The sequence below is a fragment of the Scyliorhinus canicula genome, chromosome 25, assembly GCF_902713615.1.
Source record: "Scyliorhinus canicula chromosome 25, sScyCan1.1, whole genome shotgun sequence".
Lineage (NCBI taxonomy): Eukaryota > Metazoa > Chordata > Chondrichthyes > Carcharhiniformes > Scyliorhinidae > Scyliorhinus > Scyliorhinus canicula.
Window position 1 is genome coordinate 14,751,336 of NC_052170.1, and position 25,449 is coordinate 14,776,784.

At 50.5% G+C, this 25,449-nt stretch overlaps 1 protein-coding gene across 3 annotated transcripts in view; it reads left to right on the forward strand.

Moving 5' to 3' along the window:
- The window catches only part of LOC119957227 (adhesion G protein-coupled receptor E1-like), a 79,133-nt gene that overhangs the window by 27,817 nt on the left and 25,867 nt on the right, over positions 1–25,449 (forward strand). For all 3 annotated transcript variants that reach the window (XM_038785062.1, XM_038785063.1, XM_038785065.1), the window contains 5 exons: positions 5,281–5,379; positions 9,427–9,604; positions 12,667–12,786; positions 18,879–19,081; positions 23,136–23,306. In XM_038785062.1, coding sequence (XP_038640990.1) covers positions 5,281–5,379; positions 9,427–9,604; positions 12,667–12,786; positions 18,879–19,081; positions 23,136–23,306 — 771 coding nt within the window. The remainder of the gene's footprint in view (positions 1–5,280; positions 5,380–9,426; positions 9,605–12,666; positions 12,787–18,878; positions 19,082–23,135; positions 23,307–25,449) is intronic.

Consider the following 25,449-nt stretch of genomic DNA (forward strand, 5'->3'; position numbering starts at 1 on the left):
ACAAAGGTGGACTGGAAATAAAGTTTCTGAATTGGGAGTAATAGGATAAGACAGGATCTGGCCAAAGTGGACCGGGAGCAGCAACGTATAGGAAAGTCCATATCAGAGCAGTGAGAGTTATTCAAAAAAATAAAATAGAGAGAGTACAGGGCCAACATGTTCCCCGAAAGGTAAAGGGTGGGATCAAAAGGTCCAGAGAACCCCGGATATCAAGGGAAATGCAGGATTGGATGAGGAAAAAAAAAGGAGGCTTATGGGAGATATAGATGGCTGGAAACAGTGGATGCCTTAGAGGAATATAGAATGTGTAGGGGAGTACTTTAAAAAAATAAGGATAGAAAAGAGGGCACGAAAATACACTGGCAGGGAAAATCAAAGAGAATCTCATGGTGTTTTATTAGTATATTAAGGGCAAGAGTGTAACCAGGGAAAGAGTAGAATCCATTCAGGACCAATGTAGCAAACTGTGTGTGGAGTCAAAAGACATACATGAGGTATGAAATGAGTATTTTACAGCTGTGTTAACTATGGAGAAGCACGACATAGAATAGAATCATAGAATTAACAGTGCAGAAGGAGGCCATTCGGCCCATCGAGTCTGCACCAGCTCTTGAAAAGGGCACCCTACCCAAGGTCAACACCTCCACCCTATCCCCATAACCCAGCAACCCCACCCAATACTAAGGGCAATTTTGGACACGAAGGACAATTTAACATGGCCAATCCACCTAACCTGCACATCTTTGGACTGTGGGAGGAAACCGGAGCACCCGGAGGAAACCCACGCTCACACGGGGAGGATGTGCAGACTCCGCATAGACAGTGACCCAAGCCAGAATCGAACCTGGGACCCTGGAGCTGTGAAGCAATTGTGCTAACCACAATGCTACCCTGTTGCCCCAAATATTTCCAGAATATAGATATAGAAAGCAGGGCGAGGAACTGTGATATAATTGAACAGCTAAGCATTGAGAGGCAGAACGTGTTAGCTGGATTAAAGGTGGATAAACCCCCAGGCCCAGATGAGATGTATCCTAGGCTGCTGTGTGAGGCAAGAGAGGAGATTGCAGGGGCCTTGACGTTAATTTTCAAAACTTCTCTGGGCATAGGTAAGGAGCCAGGGAGTGGAGGACAGCTAAAGGAATGCCATCAGGGAATAATCAAGAAATTACAGGCCAGTGAGTCCAACATCAGTGGTAGGGAAATGATTGGAAACATTTCTGAGGGACAGAATCAATCATCGCTCGGAAAGGCAAGGATAGACAACATGACTTTGTCAAGAGGTAATCATGTCCAATAAATGTGATTGAATTTTTCGAGGAGGTGACTAGGTTGGGGACAGCGCAGTTGATGTGGTCTACAAGGACTTCAGTCAGGCTTTTCCCACATGGGAGACTGGTCAGGAATATAAGGGCCCATGGGATCCAGAGCAATTTGGCACATTGGATCCAAAATTGGCTTAATGGTCAAAGGTTGTTTTTGTGACAACCAGTGTTGTACTTCAGGAATCGGTGTTGGGGGTCCCTTAATGACCAGTGTTGTACTTCAGGAATAGGTGTTGGGGGTCCCTTGATGTATGTGGAGCCCATTAATGATCTAGAGGGGAATGTGGAGGATATGATCAATGAGTTTGCAGATGACACGAAAATTGTGGTAAATAGTGAGGAGGAAGGACTTAGATTACAGAGCGATATAGACGGGCTGGTCAGACGGGCAGAACAGTGGCAAATGCAGTTTAACCCTGAAAAGTGTGAGGTGATGCGTCTTGGGAGGACTAACAAGGCGAGGGAAATACAGAATGAATGGTCGGGCATTAGGAAGTACAGAGGGCCAGAGGGACCTTGCAGTGCATGTCCAAAGATCCCTGAAGGCTGCTGGACAGGTAGGTAAGGTGGTTAAGACGGCAGATGGGATACTTGCCTTTATTAGCCGAGGTGCAGAATATAAGAGCAGGGAGGTTATGATGGAGCTGTATAAAATGCTGGTTAGGCCACAGCTAGAGTACTGTGTGCAGTTCTGGTCACCACACTACAGGAAGGACGTGATTTCACTGGAGAGGGTGCAGAGGATGTCGCCTGGGCTGGAGTGTTTCAGCTTTGAAGAGAGGCTGGCCAGGCTGGGACTGTTCTCCGCAGAGCAGAGAAGGCTGAGGGGGGACCTGATCGAGGTGTACAAAAAGGACAGAGCGAGGGTAGACAGGGCGCTTCCCCTGAGTGGAGGGGGCAAATAACCAGGGCACGTAGATTTGTGAAAGGGGATTTGAGGAAAATCTATTTCACCCAGAGGGCGGTGGGAATCTGGAACTCGCAGCCTGAAAGGGTGGGAGAGGCAGGAACCCTCACAACATTTAAGAAGCTTTTAGATGAGCGATTCAAACACCAGAGCGTACATGGCTACGGACCGAGTGCTGGAAAATGGGATAGGTGCTTGATGGCCGGCACAGACAGGATGGGCTGAAGGGCCTCTTTCTGTGGTATGAAAACTCTATGATTCTATGACGAAGGCGGAATTTTGCGGATCCTGCGGCCGTCAGGGCGATCCGGTCCCGCCAAAATCAATGGACTTTCAAACGGCTCACCACATCTTTCAGATCCAACCCCCAGCCGCTAGGGGGTATGAAACTCCGCCCTCTCGGGCCTGCAACCTTCGCCGGCACTTTTCTTTGATGGGATTTGTTTTGGTCTCTCGGCTGCGCACGACGAGGCCTACTTCCGAAAGGAACAGCGCAAAAGTTGCCTTCTCGGTCCAGGCCATCGTGTCACCAGTCAAAGTTCCAATAATAATAATCGCTCATTGTCACAAGTTGGCTTCAATGAAGTTATTGTGAAAAGCCCCTGCGAAACGCTCATGCACAGTTCATAGAACATAGAGCAGTACAGCACAGAACAGGCCCTTCGGCCCTCGATGTTGTGCCGAGCAATGATCACCCTACTCAAACCCACGTATCCACCCTATACCCGTAACCCAACAACCCCCCCTCCCTTACTTTTTAGGACACTACGGGCAATTTTGTACACTAAGGGGAATTTATCACGGCCAATCCACCTAACCCGCACATCTTTGGACTGTGGGGGGAAACCGGAGCACCCGGAGGAAACCCACGCACACAGGGGGAGGATGTGCAGACTCCGCACAGACAGTGACCCAGCCGGGAACCGAACCTGGGACCCTGGAGCTGTGAAGCATTTATGCTAACCACCATGCTACCGTGCTGCCCCAAAGGTTCAGTCGAACCTTTGCGCATTGAATTAGTTTGGGAGGTTTCTTTCTTACTCGCCTACCCTCTCAAACTCATCACTATTTTTACACAGAAGTATATTCGGTCACAAAGCCTTCACCACATCCTTCCCTTTGAGTGCATCTGTGCTCACTTCTGTCTGTGACATTGTCCAGCCTCAGAGGCTTTCTCTCAACTTTTGTCGTCTGCTGAAATCCGGATTAACGATCTTTACATTGGCCGAAATCTGTCCTCCTCGCTCGCACTTTCCGAGGGTGAATGGAGATTCGGCTGGAGGGCCAAAGTTTCTGTTTCCCCTCCCACATTACCGCCGCAATGACCCATCCAGTCTTTGAGGTGGAAAGAGCTCCCGTTACTGTGGACGAAGGAGAAAAAAGCATTTGCACTTATCGATCACCGTTAAGAGGCCAGGTGTGTCCCCTTGCCGTGAATAAAGCCCGGTCGGCGTCGGGGAGCATGGCAGCCGATGTGCAGAGCAAGATCCCACAAACAGGAGGATAGTGGTTCAATAATCTGTTTTGGCAAAGTTCGTTGAGGGCTGAATGTTGGCCAGTACAGCGGGGGGGGGGGGGGGGGGGGGGGGGGGGGGGGGGGGGGCTTCCCGAGCCCTTCCTTGCACAGTGCTGGGATAATCCATACACCCACCTGAGATGGAGCCTTGGTTTAAAGTCCCACCTGAAAGACGGTATCGCCAACAGTGCAGCACCCCTTCCGTGTGGCGGTGAGTGGCGGGGCTGCGCGGGGAAATGGGAATCCTGACGGTTAATCGTCAATAAAGAGTACAGGAAATTTCCAACCTCTAGGCTTGAGGCCTGAGACCCCCAAATTAGTGAGAATCCCCCCCCCCCCCCCACCCCTCACCCCCCACACACCCAGTCTTCCCTCTTGGGTTGAATAAAGATCACTTTGGCACCGGAGTACTCTCCCTGGGTCCAAGTCCATATTTATTCCTCAACAGAAGACTGACGACAGATTATGCAATCATTTGTCACGTCGCTGTTGGGGCAAACTCGGCTGGGTGGGATTTTCCGATGCTCCCCCCCCCCCCCCCCCCCCCCCCACCCAGCAGCAGAAGCCAGCCGCCATAGGCCAACAACGGGCTGTCAGTGGGATTTCCCATTGTCTGTGGCCTCCGCCATGGTGCGGTGGCGGGGGTGGGGTGGGAGGGGGGGGGGAGAGGAGCTGGGTGGGGGGGGGGGAGGGGGGGAGAGGAGCTGGGTGGGGGGGGGTGGTTCACCAATGAACTTTAGGTCCTTTGGGCGGGATTCTCCCAACGAGCGGCTAAGTGACGACGGGGGAGTAAAAACGGGAGTGTTTTACTCTGGCGTCGGCTCCCGTTCCGGGACCCCATTCTGCGGCCCACTGGGGGCTAGGACGGCGCTGGAGAGGCCTCCGCCGCCCCAGCTGCTGATCCCGGCCTGAACGCGGCACCGCGGGGTCCGAGCATGCGCAGTTGAGCCGGCGCCAACTAACGCACGCGCAGTGGCCTTCTTCCCCTCGGCGGCCCCGACGGCAAATGGCGCAGGGCTGTAGGAACCAGCGTGGTGGAAAGGAGGCCCGGGGGGGGGGCAGAGAGGCCGGCCCGCCAATCGGTGGGCCTCGATCGTGGGCCAGGCTACTACGGAGACCTCCCCTGGGGTCGGACAACACTCCCCCCCCCCCCCCACCCCCCCCCCCCCCCCCCCCCCCCCCCCCCCCCCCCCCACAGGCCGCACCCGGACCCTTCAACGCCGAGGCCCCGCCAGCCCACAGCAGGTTAGAATCGTGCTGACAGGCCTCGACTTTTTGTTGACAGCCGCTTGGCCCATCCGACCCGGAGAATCGGCACGCCGGCCCGGGCCGGAGAATCGGCACACACCCCGACCGGTGCGGCGCCGACCACGCTGGCGCCAATGGCGTCGATTCTGCGCATTTGTTCCCAGAAGATATTAAATTGATTGTGAGGAGTTCGGCTCTCGGGAAGTGTTCACACATTTGGCCAGTTTTCCAGGTTATCATTGGGAAAGGTTGCTGATTAACTGTTGCCCTGTTCCACTGTCCAGCCAAACTCCTGGGATAACGGGTCCTGCTCCGCGATGGAAGTAGCTCACAGGTTCCTCGACAAAGTCTGTCAGAATTTCAATGTCTCAAAGGATTCCCAGGTAAGGAATTACAGGCCCGGAATTTTATATTTGGCAAAAGTGATATGATTTCCAGTGCGGAATGTTATGGTCTCGAAAACTAGTGGGTGCAGCGGGATACTGGAAACAAGCTTTACTCACAGACTAACATTTATTTGCAGAATGAAACACTTAGAAGCATACGCCTCCGAACCCAATCACCCACCATGTCAGTAAGCTACTCGTTATTTGGGCTCAAGTGGCACATCAATTAATGCTTTTCATTTTCTTATAATTAAACGCAATTGATCATAGAATCATAATATTTACAGTGTAGAAGGAGGTCATTCAGCCCATCGAGTCTGTACCGGCCCTTGGATAGAGCACCCTACTTAAGCCTCCACCCTATCTCCGTAACCCAACCTCCCCTTTTTGGATACTAAGGGCAACTTAACATGGCCAATCCACCTAACCTGCACGTCTTTGGACTGTGGGAGGAAACCGGAGCACCCGGAGGAAACCGAGGCAGACACGGGGAGGAAGTGCAAACTCCACACAGACAGCCACCCAAGCCGGGAATCGAACCCGCACCCCTGGAGCTGTGAGGCAGCAGTGCTAACCACTGTGCCACACTGTGCCAACACAGGGGAGTAGAATTTGAGCTGTTCATTGGATGCACTGGAGTGACCCATGTATCAAAGTCAGGATAACATGGAATCTATCCAACAATCAGACCAATAATTTGAAATGTGCAGGACTAATTGTCATAGTTCCAAATTCGCCAATGGTGGCGAGCTGGGAGGTAACGTAAGGAGTGAGGGGAAGGCTTCAGGAAGGAGATGGAACATGGCAGGTGGAATACATTGTGAATAGATGCAAAGTTATTCAGTTCGGGAGAAAGGACAGGGAGGCAAAACATTTCTCAGATGGTGAGAGGTTGTCAAGTGTGAGTGTTCAGAGGGACCTGGGTGTCCTTAATCATGGGTCAATAAAGGTTAACATGCAGGGGGGGGGGGGGGACAAGCAGTTAGGAAGCAAGTGGCCTTCATCACCAGGGAACTTGGGCGATAAGAGTAAGGATATCTTGCTTCAGTTACATAGAACTGTATTATGTACAGTTTGGCTCCCTTATCTAAGGAGGGATATATTTGCCATAGAGGGACTGCAATGGAGGTTAAGAACAAAGAACAAAGAAAAGTACAGCATAGGAACAGGCCCTTCGGCCCTTCAAACCCGTGCCGACCATGCTGCCCGTCTAAACTAAAATCTTCTACACTTCCTGGGTCCGAATCCATTTATTCCCATCCTAATCATGTATTTGTCAAGATGCCCCTTAAATGTCACTATCATCCCTGCTTCCACCACCTCCTCCGGCAGCGAGTTCCAGGCACCCACTACCCTCTGCGTAAAAAACTTGCCTCGTACATCTCCTCTAAACCTTGCCCCCTAATAATTGACCCATCTACCCTGGGAAAAAGCCTCTGACTATCCACTCTGTCTGTGCCCCTCATAATTTTGTAGACCTCTATCAGGTCACCCCTCAACCTCCATCGTTCCAGTGAGAACAAACCAAGTCTATTCAACCGCTCCTCATAGCTAATGCCCTCCATACCAGGCAGCATCCTGGTAAATCTCTTCTGCACCCTCTCTAAAGCCTCCACATCCTTCTGGTAGTGTGGCGACCAGAATTGAACACTATACTCCAAGTGTGGCCGAACTAAGGCTCTAAAGGTTAATCCCTGGGATAGAGAGATTGTTTTATGAGGAGAGGTTGGGGAATCTGTATTCCCTAGAGTTCTGAAGAATGGTTGCATGATTTTGTTGGAACTTGCAAAATTCTTACCTGGTGCAACGGGGTAGCTGTTGATTGGATGATTCCCCGCCGGCTGGTGAGTCTAGAACCAGGGGACACAGACTCAGACTAAGGGGATGGCCATGCACAACTGGGACAAAGAGGAATGTCTCCACTCAGAGGGTGGTGAATCTTTGGGATTCTTCTCCCCAGAGGAGCTGCGGAAGCTCAATCATTGAGCATGTTCAAGACAGAAACCGATAGGGTGGCATGGTGGCGCAGCGGTTAGCACTGCTGCTTCACGGCGTCGACGACCCGGGTTCGATACTGGCCCCGGATCCTGTCCGTGTGGCATTAATAATAATAATCTTTATTAGTGTCACAAGTAGGCTTACATTAACACTGCAATGAAGTTACTGTAAAAATCCTCGTCGCCTGTTCGGGTACACAGAGGGATAATTCAGAATGTCCAATTCACCTAACCCGCACGTCTTTCGGGACTTGTGGGAGGAAACCGGAGCACCCGGAGGAAACCCACGCAGACACGGGGAGAACGTGCAGACTCCGTTCAGACAGTGACCCAAGCCGGGAATCGACCCCGAGTCCCTGTCGCTATGTAGTAACAGTGCTAACCACTGTGAGTTTGCACATTCTTTCCGTTTCTGCGTGGGTCTCACCCCCCACAACCCAAGAGGATGAGCAGGGTAGGTGGATTGGCCATGCTAAATTGCCCCGTAATTGGGAAAAAAAAGAATCGGGACTTGAAATTTGAAAAAAAAAAGACAGAAACCGATAGATTTCTGGAGACCAATGACATCGAGGGGTATGGGGATAGGATGGGTAAGTGATTGAGTGGCAGAGTTGGCTCGAGGGGCCGAGTGGCCTCCACCCTTTCCTGTTTAAAACCCCAGTCTGCTCTTATACTGGAATTCTATTTGACTTCAGTTAAACAGGTAGAAAAGCAGGGTTAGGCTATTGTCTGACCCCTCAGGCAGAAGTGGCTGGGGTCGCACTCAGAATTGTGTCAGCGTTTTCAAAGAAGTCTTTTCCATCATATCAGTGGCCGTTTCTGTCTGTAGAAATGGTTCCGGAGGCAAATAGTAGGTTGGATTTTATTGCAAGTGGATTTTATTGCAGTGTGGCAGCGGAGAAATCTTGCTACAACTGTATAGAGCTTTTGCGATACCCCCTTTTAGAACAGAGGCAAAGAACATAGAACATTTACAGTGCAGATGGAGACCATTCGGCCCATTGAGCCAGCGCTGGCCCTTGGAAAGAGCACCCCACTTAAGACCACATTTCTGCCCCATACCCGTAACCCGGCAACCCCACCCCTTTGGACACGAAGGGCAATTTATCATGGCCAATCCACCTAACCCGCACATCTTTGGACTGTGGAAGGAAACCAGAGCTCCCGGAGGAAACCCACGCAGACACGGGGAGAACGTGCAGACTCCGCACAGACAGTGACCCAAGCCGGGAATCGAACCTGGGCCCCTGCTGCTGCGAAGCAACAATGCTAACCACTGTGCTATCGTGCTGCCCCTAAAGCAAGTAGAAGAGGAAGAAATTCCTCACCGACATCTTATAGAGAGGCCTCTTACTTTCAAACTGTGTCCCTAAGTTCTCGATTTCCCCACAAGGGGATACATCCTCTTGGCATCTGCCCTATCAAACACCCTCAAAATATTGTATGTTTCAATAGGTTTCTTTGTGTCCTCCTCTCAGCTTGATTTCCTTCCTATCTTTGTGCTATGAGCACGTTTGGGTGCAATGGCCGGAAAATTACCAGGATTTGGCAAAGTGGCATTCTCAGGCAGAAAACTGGCGTGGAACCCCTCCAGTTGCACAGACCAGCTTTCTCACGGAATCTTGAGCCCCTTACACCACGGCCTCATACAGCCGGCAACAAGCTCCAGGCAGACAGGTGAGCCATCTTTAAAGATAGTGCCCCAACAGCGCTGCAGCCAAACGGTCCCCAGCCCACATCATGGAGATGTCGGGGGCTGTTAAAACACCTTGCTTCCAGGAACTGATCCCGTGACCAAGTTGCCTGGGAGGTAAACAATAGGAATAGGGTCCTCAGAGAATAGGGAATTAATTTGGAACCTCAGGTTAAATCATCACCAGTCAGCTCTCCCCCTCAAGGAGGATAGCAGCCTATGGTCATCTGGGATTACAGTGGCTCAGGGGAGAATGGAGAAAGAAAAGGAATGAGAGAAGAGAGAAAATTAAAAGAAGTGAGGGAAAGAATACAGATCCATTAACTCACAAACCAGCTTTCTTTCCGTCCTTAGGCCGTCACAGAATTTGTAAACGGCCTTCTCAATCGGAGTTCAGAGTTGGCCAACATGGAGGTGACTCAGCGACTAAATACAGCAGCGGCCATCTTGGATCTCATGGAGAACACAGCAATGGCAATTGCTTTGACTTTGCCTCATCCAGGAGAACAGACAATCTCAGAAACCTCTTTCGGTAAAAGAGAATTGGTAAAAACGCTAACCGGCTGGCCTTGCTCAGCAGGCGTCGAGCTGACACAGATGGGAGTTTGTAAAATTCGCTTTTAATCAAGGCTAAGGTTAACGCGGGGGGGGGGGGGGGGGTTCATTTCATGTCTTATTGTCCCGGGTTTCCCGAGAATTATTTGGCGTGTTATTTTTTTAAGAAACGCAACAATTAATAACTGGCTGATGTGGTCTTTAGAAATAACTTGCTGCATTTAGTTTTGAGGAACAAATACAAGCTTGTGGCTTTTCTGGTGGTGTTGAATCATCGAGAGGAAGTCCTGTAGGTCTCACATGATTTGTGCTGGGTTACCTCATCTCTCCTTGAGAGGGTTGCTGCATGTGGGAGCCATAGGGTTACTAGTTCTTTGAAAGTGATTAGTATGAATATTGATCAGGAACAAGCTTCCACCATCGAACACACCCATAGGCCACACTCAATGTTCTCGCTTGCACATGTGTCACCTTTGGGTCAATAGCAATATTATTGCCGCTCCAGAGACTTGAGCACATGATCCAGGCTGACGTATTAAGGGAGATCCGTGGCGTCAGAATGGCTGTCTCCCAGAGCCGTTGAACCGAGCCCCCCCCCCCACCTCTCCCCCAACCCCCACCCACCCGCCCTCTCAACAACCCTATTTTGAAAAAGGTTTCTCCCCGACATCCTGACCAACAGCTAGGCTGGCGACACGGTGGCGCAGCGGGTAGCACTGCTACCTCACGGCGCCGGGGACCAGGGTTCAATTCCGGCCTTGGCCGACTGGCTGTGTGGAGTTTGCACCCTGCCCCCGTGTCTGCGTGGGTTTCCTCCGGGTGCTCCGGTTCCCTCCCGCACTCTATGGCTGTGCAGATTAGGTGGATTTGGCCACGCTAAATCGTCCCCGAGTGTCCAAAAGGTTAGGCGGGGCTATGCGAATAGGGCGGGGATTGGGCCTGGGTGGGTTCTCTTTCGCAGGGCTGGTGCAGACACGATGGGCCGAATGGCCTCCTTCTGCACTGTAGGGATTCTATGACCCTGTGTCCCTCGACTGGTGTCTAGAACAGATTATCCAATCAATTATCTTCATTGCTGATTTCTGGGAGATCGCTGTGCGCAAATTGGCTGCCGCGTTTCCCACGTCGCATCCCGCCTTGGAACCTCACTGGAAAATCCTGGAATTCCCTGCCTCGCAGCATGGTGGGTGTACCTACACCGAATAGGGGCAGCACGGTAGCATGGTGGTTAGCATAAATGCTTCACAGCTCCAGGGTCCCAGGTTCGATTCCCGGCTGGGTCACTGTCTGTGCGGAGTCTGCACGTCCTCCCCGTGTGTGCGTGGGTTTCCTCCGGGTGCTCCGGTTTCCTCCCACAGTCCAAAGATGTGCAGGTTAGGTGGATTGGCCATGCTAAATTGCCCGTAGTGTCCTAAAAAGTAAGGTTAAGGGGGGGTTGTTGGGTTACGGGTATAGGGTGGATACGTGGGTTTGAGTAGGGTGATCATTGCTCGGCACAACATCGAGGGCCGAAGGGCCTGTTCTGTGCTGTACTGTTCTATGTTCTAAGATGGTGGCTACCACCACTTTCTCAAGGGCATTTAGAGATGGGCAATAAATGCTGGACTAGCCGGCGATGCCCATATTCCATGAGAGAATTTTTTTAAAATGTGCTTCATTGGCAATCCTGTTTGCGACACGAAGGCGATGATGTATCAGCAGGCATTTTGTACCCAAGACTCTGGAGTGAGGCCCGAATTTACTATCTTCGGATTCGAAGGTAGGAGTGCTGCTACTAAGCTATTGCCAATGAGTGTGGGTGAGGTTTAGACCATAGGGACTATCAAAGTTGAACTCAATCTTTCATTGGTTAAGGATCAGAGGGAAGTTGAGGATAATCCTTTCACCCTGAGGCTGATGGGCCTTCAAACTCACTGCCTGGAAGAGCCAGAAACCCTCATTACGTTTAAAAGCCTTTTGCAATGACGTAACCCACGGGGCGATGGACGAAGAGCTGGAATGTGAGCTTTTACAGCCAGAATCACGATGGGACGAGTGGCCATCAATTTCTATGATTCTGTCGCGTCCGCGTCCAACAACCAGATATTTATTTGGCTTCAGTGAAGTAACGCTAAGGAACAGGGTTCTGAGGTTCATTGGTGCCCTCCCAATTCTGGGGACTTTGCCACCTACTGTAACCTTGATGGTTGACCCGGCGGAAATAAGGTGAACCCCAGGCGATCAGAGCCAAATGGCAGAGTCACGAATCGATCAAGTGGAACCTCCGAAAGCCTGATCAGGACGTTTCAGAGGAGCGGTACCCAGAGGCCTGTCAACATAGGCCCGAAAGCTTCTGGGAAAGAGGTGAAACTAGAGAAGGCCACAGAGTCAATGAGAGGAATTTTCTCTTCCTTTTGACAATTGGTCATGTCAGGCCGGGCAAGGTGGTGCCCCGCCCGTCGGCAGGATTGCCGGCTCTTCCCGCTACATTTTCTGACACATTGCCAAAACAGAACGCCTGGAGGCGGGTACCGCATCGTCATGCTGAGGGGGCGGATTCGACATGAGGCCCTCCCCCCCACCCCCCCTGGAAGTGACCCCTGGCAGTGCAAAGGGGAAATGTCATGGGGGGAGTGGCTGAGCAGTGCCGGGGGACAGTGCCCCGGGATACTGCACGGGCATGAGCCCCTCCCCCATACCCCTGCGTGCGACCCCCCCCCCCCTTCCATATGGTGGGGAGGGGGGTTTTCTAGCGAGTAGCCCGCTAATTATATGTAAATGAATTTGAATGGGGTTCCTTTCATAGTATGGAGGGGGGGGGGGGGGACCGGGTTATGCCACTGGCGAGGGAGGCGGGGTGATTGAGCGAGGAAATCCCGCCTTTGTAAAAGCCGTCTTGGGATTCCTTGATTCTCAGCCACCCCCGCCCGCCATCCCGCCCGCTGAATCCTGGGCCGGAAAATCCCCCCCCCCACCCCCCCATCAATCGGGACAGGTAAACTTGTGAGAGAGAGGCAGGACAATCCGCTTACTTCACGGGATCTTACTTTTTTCTCTCAGCTCTCAAGATCCAGGTGTCCGGAGGGCAGAATGAGAGCACGGACGGCTTGGTGGTGATGCAGGTGTGGAACAACACAATGGAGATAAACTGGAGAACAGTGACTGGGGTGAACCACTCGGGTAACATTCTTTCCCTTTCTCGAACCCAGCTTGTATTTTGCAGCCCTTCCATGTTTAGAAATGCTTCCCATTTCTTCATAAAGGCGGCTTAAGTTCATGTTGGCGGCGCATGTTGGTCCACACACCTCTCCGCCCCTCTGCCCGACTCCCATAGAATCCCGACAGTGCAGAAGGAGGCCATTCAGCCCATCGAGTCTGCACCGACCCTTGGAAAGAGCACCCTTCCCAAGCCCACTCGCCCATCCTATCCCCGTAATGTAACCTGCACATCTTTGGACACCAAGGGGCAATTGATCTTGGCCAATGCTGTTTCAGACTCAGTACAGACTCGACAACCAAATGGCCTCCTTGTACACTTGGGAGTCTATGAATTCCATATTTTTATTGAATTCAGATCTCACCATCCTGGAATTGGGATTGTGCACCCCAGTCCTGGGGGGGTGGTCTCTGGATTATCAGTCTAACGACAATACCACTATACTAAACCACCACCCCCTCCGCTATTCAACACTCATAAATGTAAGGCGGTACATTTTGATAGGAAGAATAGACTTATGAAATGAAATGAAGATCGCTTATTGTCACAAGTCGGCTTCAAATGAAGTTACTGTGAAAAGCCCCTAGTCGCCACATTCCGGCGCCTGTTCGGGGAGGCTGGTACGGGAATTGAACCGTGCTGCTGGCCTGCCTTGGTCTGCTTTAAAAGCCAACTATTTAGACCAGTGAGCTAAACCAGCTCCTATTACTTGGAAAGTTCAAGGAAGGTTAGGAAAAGTAACAAAGGGATCTCAGAGTTCACGTCTACCATTCACCCTGCGGCGACACGGTGGCACAGTGGTTAGCACTGCTGCCTCACAGCTCCAGGGACCCGGGTTTAATTCCGACCTCGGGTGACTGTCTGTGCGGAGTCTGCACCGTCTCCCCGTGTCTGGGTGGGTTTCCTCCGGGTGCTCCGGTTTCCTCCCACAGTCCAAAGATGTGCAGGTTAGGTGGATTACCCATGCTAAATTGCCCCTTTGTGTCCTAAAATGTCCGGGTTAGGTGGGGTTACAGGGATAGGCGGCGGGAGAGTGGGCCTGGGGTAGGGTGCACTTTCAGACAGTCAGTACAGATGCGATGGGCCGAATGGCCTCCTTCTACACAGTTGCAATTCTACGGGTAACGAGGCTGTTAAAAAAAAAGAGCGACTGAAGCATGAGGGTTAATTTCTAGAGGGTTAGAGTTGTGAATTTAATAAGTTATGCTAAACCAGCATTGAGCCTCGGGTAGACCACACAGGGAGCTATTCTGATCATTGAGGTCAGGTGAAAGGGTGCAGACAGGTTTTGGGCAGAAGAAAATTGGGGAAGTTACACTAAACGTGTACCGAGCCTTCTGTATTACGTGCAGCTCGACTCGTTATATCCTCTAAAGGATGAAGAGGCAGTGAAGGGAAGGCAGAGAAGTCGCACACAAAGGGTGAGACCAGGAATGAGTCGAGTGTCGAGAAAAGAGTAACTAGAAAATTGTCGCTTGAGAAAACAAGGCTGTGAAAGGTGACTTCGCAGAGGACATCAAATCGATGAAAGGTTTTGGCCGAGGGAGAATGTTTCCCCGAATGGGGAACTGCCGAAGTGGACCCAGCGGTATTAGATGTCGCCATGAAATGCGGTTGGGAAATTCGGAAGAAACCTCTTTACCCAGAGAGTGATGAGAAGGCAGAACCCGCTACCACAGGAAGTGGTTGAAGCGCGCAGTCTAGATTAATTGAAGGAGAAATAAGACAAAGGAGGAAGTAGATCAGGGGTGGGCAAACTACGGCCCGACAAAGGTTTTTATGTAGCCCGTCAATGAGGTGCCCGGAATCATAACCGGCATTTTTGAAAAGCCGCCGGGGAAAAGCCGCTGAAGTAAATGCGCTTATTGAATAAAATTATTGAATAAGCGCATTTACTTCAGCGGCTTTTCCCCGGCGGCTTTTCAAAAATGCCGGTTATGATTCCGGGCACCTCATTGACGGGCCGCATAAAAACGCGCGTAGTGGGGTGGATGAGTGGGGCTGTCTCATTGGTCGGTTTAGTTGGGTGTGCGACCAATAGGAGTCCAGGTTACAAACAATAAGCCTTATTATTGTTTGTAACCTGGACTCCTATTGGTCGCACACCCAACTAAACCGACCAATAAGGCAGCCCCACTCATCCACCCCACTACGCGCGTTTTTATCGTTGACTCGGCTAGGCTGTGCTTCTGTCAGTGTTAAGGATCAGCACAAGCAACTTGACACCTGATTTCAACAAACTGGTAAATGACTGCAGTCAGATGCATCATTCTCATTGACATTGTTCTGTTACTTACTGAGTTACTTTGTTTTTCAAATAAATGTGCTTTTTTTTCTTTAAAGACCTTTTATTTTGGCTATTTAAAATATTAATTATTTTACTTATGCGGCCCTTTAAAATTGTGAATTTCTGAATGTGGCCCTTGCACGGAAAAGTTTGCCCACCCCTGGAGTAGATAGTTAAGATGGTGCAACGAGATGACTCGATGGTCAGATGAATGCAGTGGCGTAGTGGTATTATCACTGGACTAGTAATCCAGGGCCTGGGGACATGGGTTCGAAGCCCACAAGGGCAGATGCTGGAATTTGAATCGTAACCTGGAATTAAAAGTCTAACGACGACCATAAGCTATTGTCGATTGTGGTTAAAAACCCATCTGGTTCACTAATGTCCTTTAGGGAAGGAAATCTGCCGTCCTTACCCTGGTCTGGCCTACATGTGACTCCAGACCCACAGCAATGCGGTCGATTCTGAAATGGCCTCAGGGATGGGCAACAAATGCTGGCCCAGCCGTCCAGTGATCGAATAGAAAAAAAGAGGAGAATAGGCGAGGTCAGGTTCGAGCGAGGTGGAGGTATGGACCAAAAGGCCTGTTCCTGTATTGTGTATCCTATTCTTTCCTTGGGGGCACAGTTGGCTGGGCAGCAGTTTGGTAATAATCGGGGCAAATTTTATTTTCTATGACTCTTAAGGATTTTTATGTTTTGAAACACTCGGCGACGTTCCGAACCTTCCGGGAAGGGTCGCGACCCCTATTTCCAAACCTGGACTTACGGGGTGTGAATTATCTTCCCCGTGGTCCTCGCGGAGCACAAACTCACCGCTGAGGAGGAGGGCGAACTCTATTAACCTTTATATAAAAGTAAGACACCCACCAGAGAAGCAACTCGGTCGGGATCCACCATATATAGCATTATAGTAAATAATTCTAAGTTCTTTATTTTACTGGGTGTGGACTCCCCGTATCCTTATGAACCCTGGCCAGGCAATGAGAAAAGAAAAAAGCGCCCACCTAGCGTCCTCCGATGTTTCTGCTCAATCATTCCGGCGGAGGATCCCACAGAACTCAATGCAGGGAAACCCGGTGGCATCGGCAGAGGGAAGCCCCGCGGACGCCAACCCCCCTTTTCGTGGCACCAGCTGCCGCATTCTGGCAATTAAATTAGTCGTTTGGTCGGACGGAGGTAGAGAATTGGCGTGAAAAAAAGAAACGTGTTGTCGAAGTTTTCCATCTTGCACTCATCAGGCCACATCGCAAGGAGTCCAAATTGCAGTATAACTTGGCATCCCCGTTACAATCTGGGATCCTTGCGGTGTGTCCCGATAAGTGCAAGACGAAAAGCTTCAACAATATGTCTGTTTTCTTTTTTTTTTAGAAAATATTTTATTCAGGCATTTATAATTTATTTATTTGTTATAAATTTTTTAGAGTACCCAATTATTAATTCTCCAATTAAGGGGCAATTTAGCGTGGCCAATCCACCTAGCCTGCACATCTTTGGGTTGTGGGGGTGAAACCCACGCAAAAGGGGAGAATGTACAAACTCCACACGGACAGTGACCCAGGGCAGGGATTCGAACCCAGGTCCTCAGCGCTGTAGTCCCAGTGCTACATGCCACCCGTGAGGCATTTATAGTTTTACCACTTTAAACGGAAAGATCCAACAAACACAAAACAACACAATTGAATATGACTGTTTTCTGAACAATCCAGGTAATAGTTTGTTTACAAAATGCAAAGCTTTGGGATTCTGAAGCATCTTTCCCGTTTGACAGTGAATGAGTGTGGGAACACGGGTGACATAAGTATGTAAGGGGGTAGGGTGGTGGTTGGGAAGGGTGGTGAGGTCAGATCAGGTTCGGTCGGTGGGGGCCAGGTAGTCGGGGGCGGAGAAGGGTCAGTGTATATTTATCCATGTGTCTTTCCTGTTGAACCTGGTTTAGCTCACCAGGCTAAACCGCTGGCTTTTAAAGCAGGCCAGCAGCACGGTTCGATTCCCGTACCAGCCTCCCCGGACAGGCGCCGGAATGTGGCGACTAGGGGATTTTCACAGTAACTTCATTGAAGCCTACTCGTGACAATAAGCGATTTTCATTTCATTTCCTGGGTAACTATTGAGGGAAGTGGAAGTCTTGTGGGGCAGTGGGTTAGCGCCCCCCTTCCTCTGAGTCAGAAGCCCCGGGTTTCAGTCCTACCCCTTGACGGCCAAGGAAGGTGCACTCATAACGCGGCCAAACAGGTTGAGTGTGTCAACCTGCAAAATCCTTCCCAACACACCAATGGCTGGCGGTAAGAGCAGGAGAGGCTACTGGACATTTATGCTGGAAGTAGAGTGACACCCCTCAAGCCTCCAGCGACAGACTAGCGGCCTTTTCCAGGCGTTAGTAGCTATGGAAACAAAGGTCTGTATTGGGTGCGGGAAGAGAATTAGAATGGAAATCCAGGTAAGTAATTCAGAACCTTCAGGGGAAATGTCGATTCTGGAGAACCACAAATTTGAGCCAGGGACGTGGGACGGAAATTTTGGGAATTGGGAGGAGACGGGGATTAAGACCCTAAACGATTCGTTTCTTGGGGGTCGGTTTGCAGGATTGAAGGAGCTGGAAGCGAAGTATGGGCTGGAGCAGGGGGAAATGTTTAGATACATGCAGGTTCGGGATTTTGCCAGGAAGGAGATACAGAGCTTCCCGGTGGAGCCGGCCTCCACATTGCTGGAGGAGGTGCTGACGACGGGGGACTGGAGAAGGGGGTAGTGTCGGAGGTTTACGGGGCTATTTTGGAAGAGGAGAAGGCACCTCTGGAAGGGATCAAAGCAAAATGGGAGGAAGAGTTGGGAGAGGGTATGGAGGAGGGGTTCTGGTGTGAGGTGCCCCGGAGAGTGAACGCCTCCACCTCGTGCGTAAGGTTGGGGCTGATACAGCTGAAGATGGTGTATAGAGCACACCTCACGAAGGCGAGGAGGAGCCGGCTCTTTGAGTGGGTAAAGGATGTGTGTGAACGTTGCGGGGGGGCCCCCGCTAATCACGTTCATATGTTTTGGTCCTGTCCAAAGCTGGAGGATTACTGGAAGGAGGTTTTCAGGGTAATCTCTAAAGTGGTGCACGTGAAACTGCACCCGGGCCCTCGGGAGGCCATATTCGGGGTGTCGGACCAGCCGGGGTTGGAAACGGGCGCGGAGGCGGATGTTGTAGCCTTCGCCTCGTTGATCGCCCGAAGGCGGATCCTGTTGGGATGGAGAGCAACCTCTCCACCCTGTGCCCTGGCGTGGCGGGGGGACCTGCTGGAATTCTTGACTCTTGAGAAGGTTAAGTTTGAACTGAGGGGAAGGAGGGAGGGGTTCTACAATTCATGGGCGTTATTCATTAAGCACTTTCAAGAATTGGATAACATCGAACATTAGGGTGGGGAGGGCGTTGGGAGGTTTTGGGGGGGGGGGGGGGAAGGACTGTATATGTTAATGGTGACTATGGGTGATTCTCCAGGTGGAGAATACAAATATTTTTTTTTAAGTAATTCAGAATCTGTCGATGGCTTCTGAGAGGGTCCCAGGGAGCAGGGCAATTGCCCATCAGAAATCCAAACCTCCTGGGCCATTCCCACAGAGTCAGTGCATTGAGACACTCCAAGGAGGTCCCACATCTTTGGAGAACGTCCAGCCTCTGACTATCTGCAGATACGGGCCAGTGCGCTGTAGACTTGGCCGTGGAGCCAGATCCACTTCTGCTGCCGATTTCTTCATGTTCACTAATGTCAGAACCCTTACGCTCCACCAGACTTTGCTGCCGTCTCCTTGCTCGTATTCAGCAACATGGAATCCATTTTGAACAGCGAGATACGTGGAGAAAGCAGTGGGGGAGCCCAAAAGGCCACGCACACTGTCCCGTTAAACTCCAAGGTGATAACAGCCACAATCAGCAACAGAGCAGCCAGCGATGAACTGTCGGAAGTGGTCAATTTTACACTGAAACTCAACCAGGTTTGTAAATAAGACTCTGGACTTTTCCAATCTGCGCCATTATGAGAAATGTACAGAACCGTAAGGATTAATGTTACGTCCGAATCAACCACTTGAGGGAGCTAGATACAGACCTATATAAAGCATTGATGCTGAGACTTCTGGGAGAGAGTTGAGGAGAAGGCTCGAAGGCAGACTGTAGGAAAGATAGTGTGAGTGAGAGCAGATCATAGTTATTGTATTAATGTAGAAATTCGTGATGCATGAGTGTAGATTGTATTGTCAATTGTTTATTATATAGAAGTAAGAGTCAAATTCAATTAAGTAGTGTAAGTAAATCATTAGCTTTGTTTAATATAAAAGTTAGTTGTGGTCTTTGTGAACACTACGCCAACCATCCTTGGATCTAAACCACAAAGAACACCACACAACTTTATTTGCTTTTTTAACTTGGAAATGGCAGTCAACACCTGGAATAATGAGCTAAAACGCTGATGTGAGAACGTAAAAAATCCTATCCCGGAACAAGAATTGGGAAGAGGCCGGCAAGATTCCCTCCAAGTCCTAACTTATTCCTTCACTGTCACCGGATCAAAATGGGCGGCACGGTGGCACAGTTAGCACTGCTGCCTCACAGCGCCAGGGACCTGGGTTCGATTCCGGCCTCGGGTGACTGTCTGTGAGGAGTTTGTAATTTCTCCCGTGTCTGCGTGGGTTTCCTCCGGGTGCTCCGGTTTCCTCCCGCAGTCCAAAGATATGAAGCGAAAGAGAAAATGCTGGAAAGTCTCAGCAAGTCTGGCAGCATCTGTAGGGAGAGAAAAGAGCTAACGTTTCGAATGGCGGAGGATTATGCTTTGTATACGGACGCTGGTGGGATGAAATGTGAGAACGAGGGAGACTCTATCCTTGTTCTGGGAGGACGTGGAGGGGGCGAGGGTAGTGGCACGGGAGATGAACCACACAGTGTTGAGGACCCTGTCCACAACTGTAGGTGGAAAATCACGGTTGAGGAAGAAGAAACACATTTTCAAAGCACCATTTTGGAAAATGGCATCATGGGAACAAATGCAACGGAGGCGAAGGAGTGAGCATTCAGGACCCTGACCTTCCCGTTGCTTGCCATTTTAACAAAAGACCCTGCTCCCATGCTCACATGTCTGTTCTTGGCCTGCTGCAATGTTCCAGTGAAGCTCAACGCAAACTGGAGGAACAACATCTCATCTTCCGGTTAGGCACGTTACAGCCTTCCGGCCTCAACATCGAATTCAACAACTTCAGATGATCAGCCCCACCTCGACCCATTTGTTTTCATCCCATTTCATTTTAACTGCCTTTTACCCTTTCTTTCTTTCTTAATATATATTTAATTCCCCCACCCCCCCCTCCACCCACCTTTCCTTCACCTTTCTCCTCTTTGCTTCCCCCTTCCCCTCCCCCCACATCTACAGTTCATCCTCTGATGTTAGTTTCCCTGCTGTTTGGCCTTTCACACCTTTTGTTCTCTCTGGGGACTGCCATTAGCACTCTCTTCCCTTGGTTTCTGTGGCCATTAACACCCCGTTTGCCTGGGTTTCTGTGGCTATGACTCATCTTTCATTCTCACTCCGCGGTATAAACATTTCCCACTCTCTCTGTCTGTTAGCTTTGACAAAGAGTCATCGGACTCGAAACGTTAGCTCTTTTCTCTCCCTCCAGGTGCTGCCAGACCTGCTGAGATTTTCCAGCATTTTCCCTTTGGTTTCAGATTCCAGCATCCGCAGTAATTTGCTTTTATGCAAAGATCTGCAGGTTCGGTGGATTGGACCTTCAGTGTCCTCAGGTTAGATGGGGTTACGGGGATTAGAGCGGGAGGAGTGGATCTAGGTACCCTTTCAGAAGGTCGGTGCAGACTCGATGGGCTGAATGGCCTCCTTCTGCATTGTTGGGAATCTGTGGATTCCAAAATCCTGGGACCCCCCGACTCCACGGGGACTGCCAGGGTCCAAAGAAGTTGAATTACCACCACGTTCCCAAGGGCAATTAGGGGTGGGCCAGGAATGCTGGCCCAGCCAGCGACGGCCACATCCCGTGAAAGAATAAAAACCCGACCCGGAAAGCTACGGGCTTGATCCCTAGTCTGGGTTAGCCGGGGAGGTTGAGTACTAGAATTGACATTTCGTGCACTTCGAGAACCCAGAACAACTGACATCGATATAGCGCCCGGAATAACGAGAAGTCCCAAGTGGCTTCGCAGGTGCGTACTAAAACAAGTATCGCACCGCGACACGCAAGGAGAAATTAGGTCAGTTGACACGAAAAGTTCCAAGAGGTGCGTTTTCATGTGGGTTGGACGTTCCAGAACTCGGGTCCAAGGCGGTGGTTAGCACTGCCGCCTCACGTCGCTAAGGACCCGGGTTCGATCCCGGCCCCGGGTCACCGTCCGTGTGGAGTTTGCACATTCTCGCCATGACTGGTCTCACCCCCACCCCCATAACCCAAAGATGTGCAGGGGAGGTGGATTAATCGGAAAACAAATAATTGGGGTCCTCTCAAATTTTTTTTTTTTAAATTGGGAGTGCTCAAGGAGGCAGAATTAGAGGAGTTCAGAAATCTCGGAGGGTGGTGACGTCGGAGGAGATGACAGAGACAGGAAGGGGTAATGAAGAGAAAGAGGGAAAGGATCAATCAAAATTGATGTTCTCCGCCGGCACCCAGTCATTGTACATTGGCCATGCATTAAATGGATGCTGAGGACATGATCGTTCCGAAGAGAGTTCGGAATCGTTAACCCCGGTTCTCCCGCCACAGGTGCTGCCTGAGTGTTTCCAGAACTTTCCGTTTTCTTCGGTCAATTTCCACGATCTGCGATATTTTCCTTTTGTTTCAGTAAAGAATGGGAAGTTAGGCGAGGTTTGGAGGCCCCAATTCAATTCCAGACAGTTGCGATTTGCCGATATGAATGGAGCGGGAGTCGGAGTAACATGTTAGGTCAGGTCATTGCCTCTCAATTAACAGTCATTCAGAACAGGAACAAGGCTGTCTGAAGCAGGAAATGGACACTCGCCAGAACGGGCAGCTGGGGAGGTCACTGCATGGTCACAAGAGGAGTTATTCCAGTGCAGTTGTGTCACCAATTGTTGTAGAACCAACATTATTTTATTAGAAATAGAGACCAAAGGAAAGTCACATTATTAATACAGTGTGGAGGGAATTTTACTCTGTATCTAACCCCGTGTTGTTAGTGTTCTGGGAGTGTTTGATGGGGACAGTGTAGAGGGAGCTTTACTCTGTATCTAACCCCGTGCTGAACCTGTTCTGGGAGTGTTTGATGGGGACAGTGTAGAGGGAGCTTTACTCTGTATCTAACCCCGTGCTGTACCTGTCCTGGGAGCGTTTGATGGGGACAGTGTAGAGGGAGCTTTACTCTGTATCTAACCCCGTGCTGTACCTGTCCTGGGAGTGTTTGATGGGGACAATGTAGAGGGAGCTTTACTCTGTATCTAGCCCCATGCTGTACCTGTCCTGGGAGTGTTTGATGGGGACAATGTAGAGGGAGCTTTACTCTGTATTTAACCCCGTGCTGTACCTGTCCTGGGAGTGTTTGATGGGGACAATGTAGAGGGAGCTTTACTCTGTATCTAGCCCCATGCTGTACCTGTCCTGGGAGTGTTTGATGGGGACAATGTAGAGGGAGCTTTACTCTGTATTTAACCCCGTGCTGTACCTGTCCTGGGAGTGTTTGATGGGGACAATGTAGAGGGAGCTTTACTCTGTATCTAGCCCCATGCTGTACCTGTCCTGGGAGTGTTTGATGGGGACAATGTAGAGGGAGCTTTACTCTCTATCTAACCCCGTGCTGTACCTGTCCTGGGAGTGTTTGATGGGGACAGTGTAGAGGGAGCTTTACTCTGTATTTAACCCCGTGCTGTACCTGTCCTGGGAGTGTTTGATGGGGACAATGTAGAGGGAGCTTTACTCTGTATCTAACCCCGTGATGTACACTGACTGAATGTTTTCTGGACTGGGTACGTTTTAGTCTTGTTGTGACGGGTGGGTGTTTTTGATGATGTTTAACAGAGTTCATTCTTGTGTGTAGGGCAAAAACTCCAACCAGAAGGTAGAGTGCGTCTACTGGAAGAGGACGGCAGTGGAGAGTATCTGGTCCTCTGAGGGCTGCACCGTGTTTGGCACCAATCAAACCCATGTAATGTGCCAATGTGACCATCTGACCAGCTTCGCCATTTTAATGGCGCCAGTTGAGATCGAGGTAAATCTTGGCTCTAACCCGGGTCAAAGAGGGAGGTGAACACCTTCGCCTCCCATGAACGGCGCGGCGCTCTGTTCGCCCGGGGAAACTCAGTGGGACCCACCCTCCTGGCTCGGAGTACGGAAGGCGGGAGGTTCAAATCCGGCTTCATGGACTTGAGCATTCAACCTAGACCGATGCCACCTGTGCAGCACTAAGAGGGTGCCGCACTGTCAGAGGCTCTGGTCTTCAGAGGAGATGTTAGACCAATGCCCCGTCTAGCCCTCTCCAGCGTGTGTAACGGATCACAAGGGCACCACTTCAAAGACGACCGGGGACGTTTGTCTCAAATGTCAATATTGACCCCAGATTCCGCATCGCTGGACTTTAGTAGAATCAATGGAAACGTCGAACGCTGCAACTGGCACTGACTGCTGGGCATTGCGCCACCCAACCCTGTTGCAATGCCTGGCACAGGTCATGCCATCCAATATGGGGAGGGGTTCGAGCAACACTAGGAAAAATAAATGGAAGATAACGGGCCCGATTCTCCCCAAAACGTGAGGTCTCCGTGAGGAATCTGATATAAAATAGGATAATTAGTTAGAATAATGTAGAGGATAGAGCCGGTCTGATGGTAGTGAGCTCACAGACAAAGAACAAAGAAATTGAGCAAAGCATGGCCAGAAAGGGGGGAGGGGAGCCTCGTGCAGAGGATGGAGAAAAGGATGCTGGGTAACAAAAGGCCCAGGGTTGAGGAATGCAAAGTGAGCCAATCAGGATATATGGCCAGGTCAGGAGGTGTATCGAATGACCTATGGGAATCTTGTATGTGAAACTTGATGCCATTTGAATGATATGTGCAGAGATCTCTTTGACTTCGACCTCACTCGGTCCTGGGAGCTTCAGGAGACTGTATGTGTTCTGAATCTCTATAGAGCAGGTCAGCCCTCAAAGTTGTTTAAAAATAAATAATTGATACCTGAAAATCCGTCTCAAATTTTATTGAGACCAGACTGACAGCAAAAGAATCAGGATTGTCATCCGGAGGGGACAAGGTGCAATTCCCGCCGTGTGGATCGGCGCGATCCAGGGCGTTATCCACCCATTCTTAGAAATGTATTTGGAGCCAGGAAGGAGATTCATGCTCTGGGACCCACAGAAACTGGCACGGCCGGATCCTCAGAGATCGGGGTGATGTTTTAAATGGTGCCCTGATATCAGAATAACCCTACAACACCACCCACCCACCCCCAAATCGCTGGCAAGGCACCCCCCTCCCCCCACCGAAGTGAGCAGCACCCAGTAATGGGCTCACCAAATACCCCACCTCCAGAGGCCCTAGTTCAGGCCCCTCATGTCTTCCACGATCCCCACCCCTCCTGTACCCACCTCTTGGCAGTGCCAATCTGGCGCCGTGGTCTCCGAGGGGGTCAAGGGCGTGAGGGGGTGAGTACCCTCTCTACACTTACCTCTGGGGTGCCGGGGAGGGACCTTCAGGGGGGTGGGGATCAGGGAGGCTTGGTAGGAACTGGAGCGGCTCAGGTCGGGGGTCATTCCCGGGATTGGGATAATGTGTTACGCCTTCCATATGTAGCCTTGAAAACCTTTAAACTCGATGGCATGTGGCACAGTGGTTAGCGCTACTGCGCACTGCGCTGAGGACCCGGGTTCGAATCCCGGCCCTCGGTCACTGATCGTGTGGAGTTTGCACATTCTCCCCATGTCTGTGTGGGTTTCATCCCCACAACCCAAGGATGTGCAGCTTCAATGGATTGACCATGCTAAGCTGCCCCTTAATTGGAAAAAATTATAATTGGGTACTCTAAATTTAAAAAAGAAAGAAAACCTTTAAACTCTTCAGTATGCCAAGATAAAAGATGTATCAGATGTGTTGGATACCTTTGAAGTGTTTTTTTCACATTCAATTTCATTCACCTTTAACTTTTTCAAGCCTCTGGGCAGCGCCAAACGCCAAATAAAAGCCTAAAAGCTTTGAACTACATTATTTACATTCAATTTCATGGTTCATTACCTTTTACAAGCCTCTTTTTTTTCATCAAGGCCTTTCGTTGTTCAGAATTCCTACCTTGAAAGTCCAGGTGTTCTGGACTTTCTTGAATATAATATTATATTATTGCAAAGGGTGGATAAGCTTTGTTTG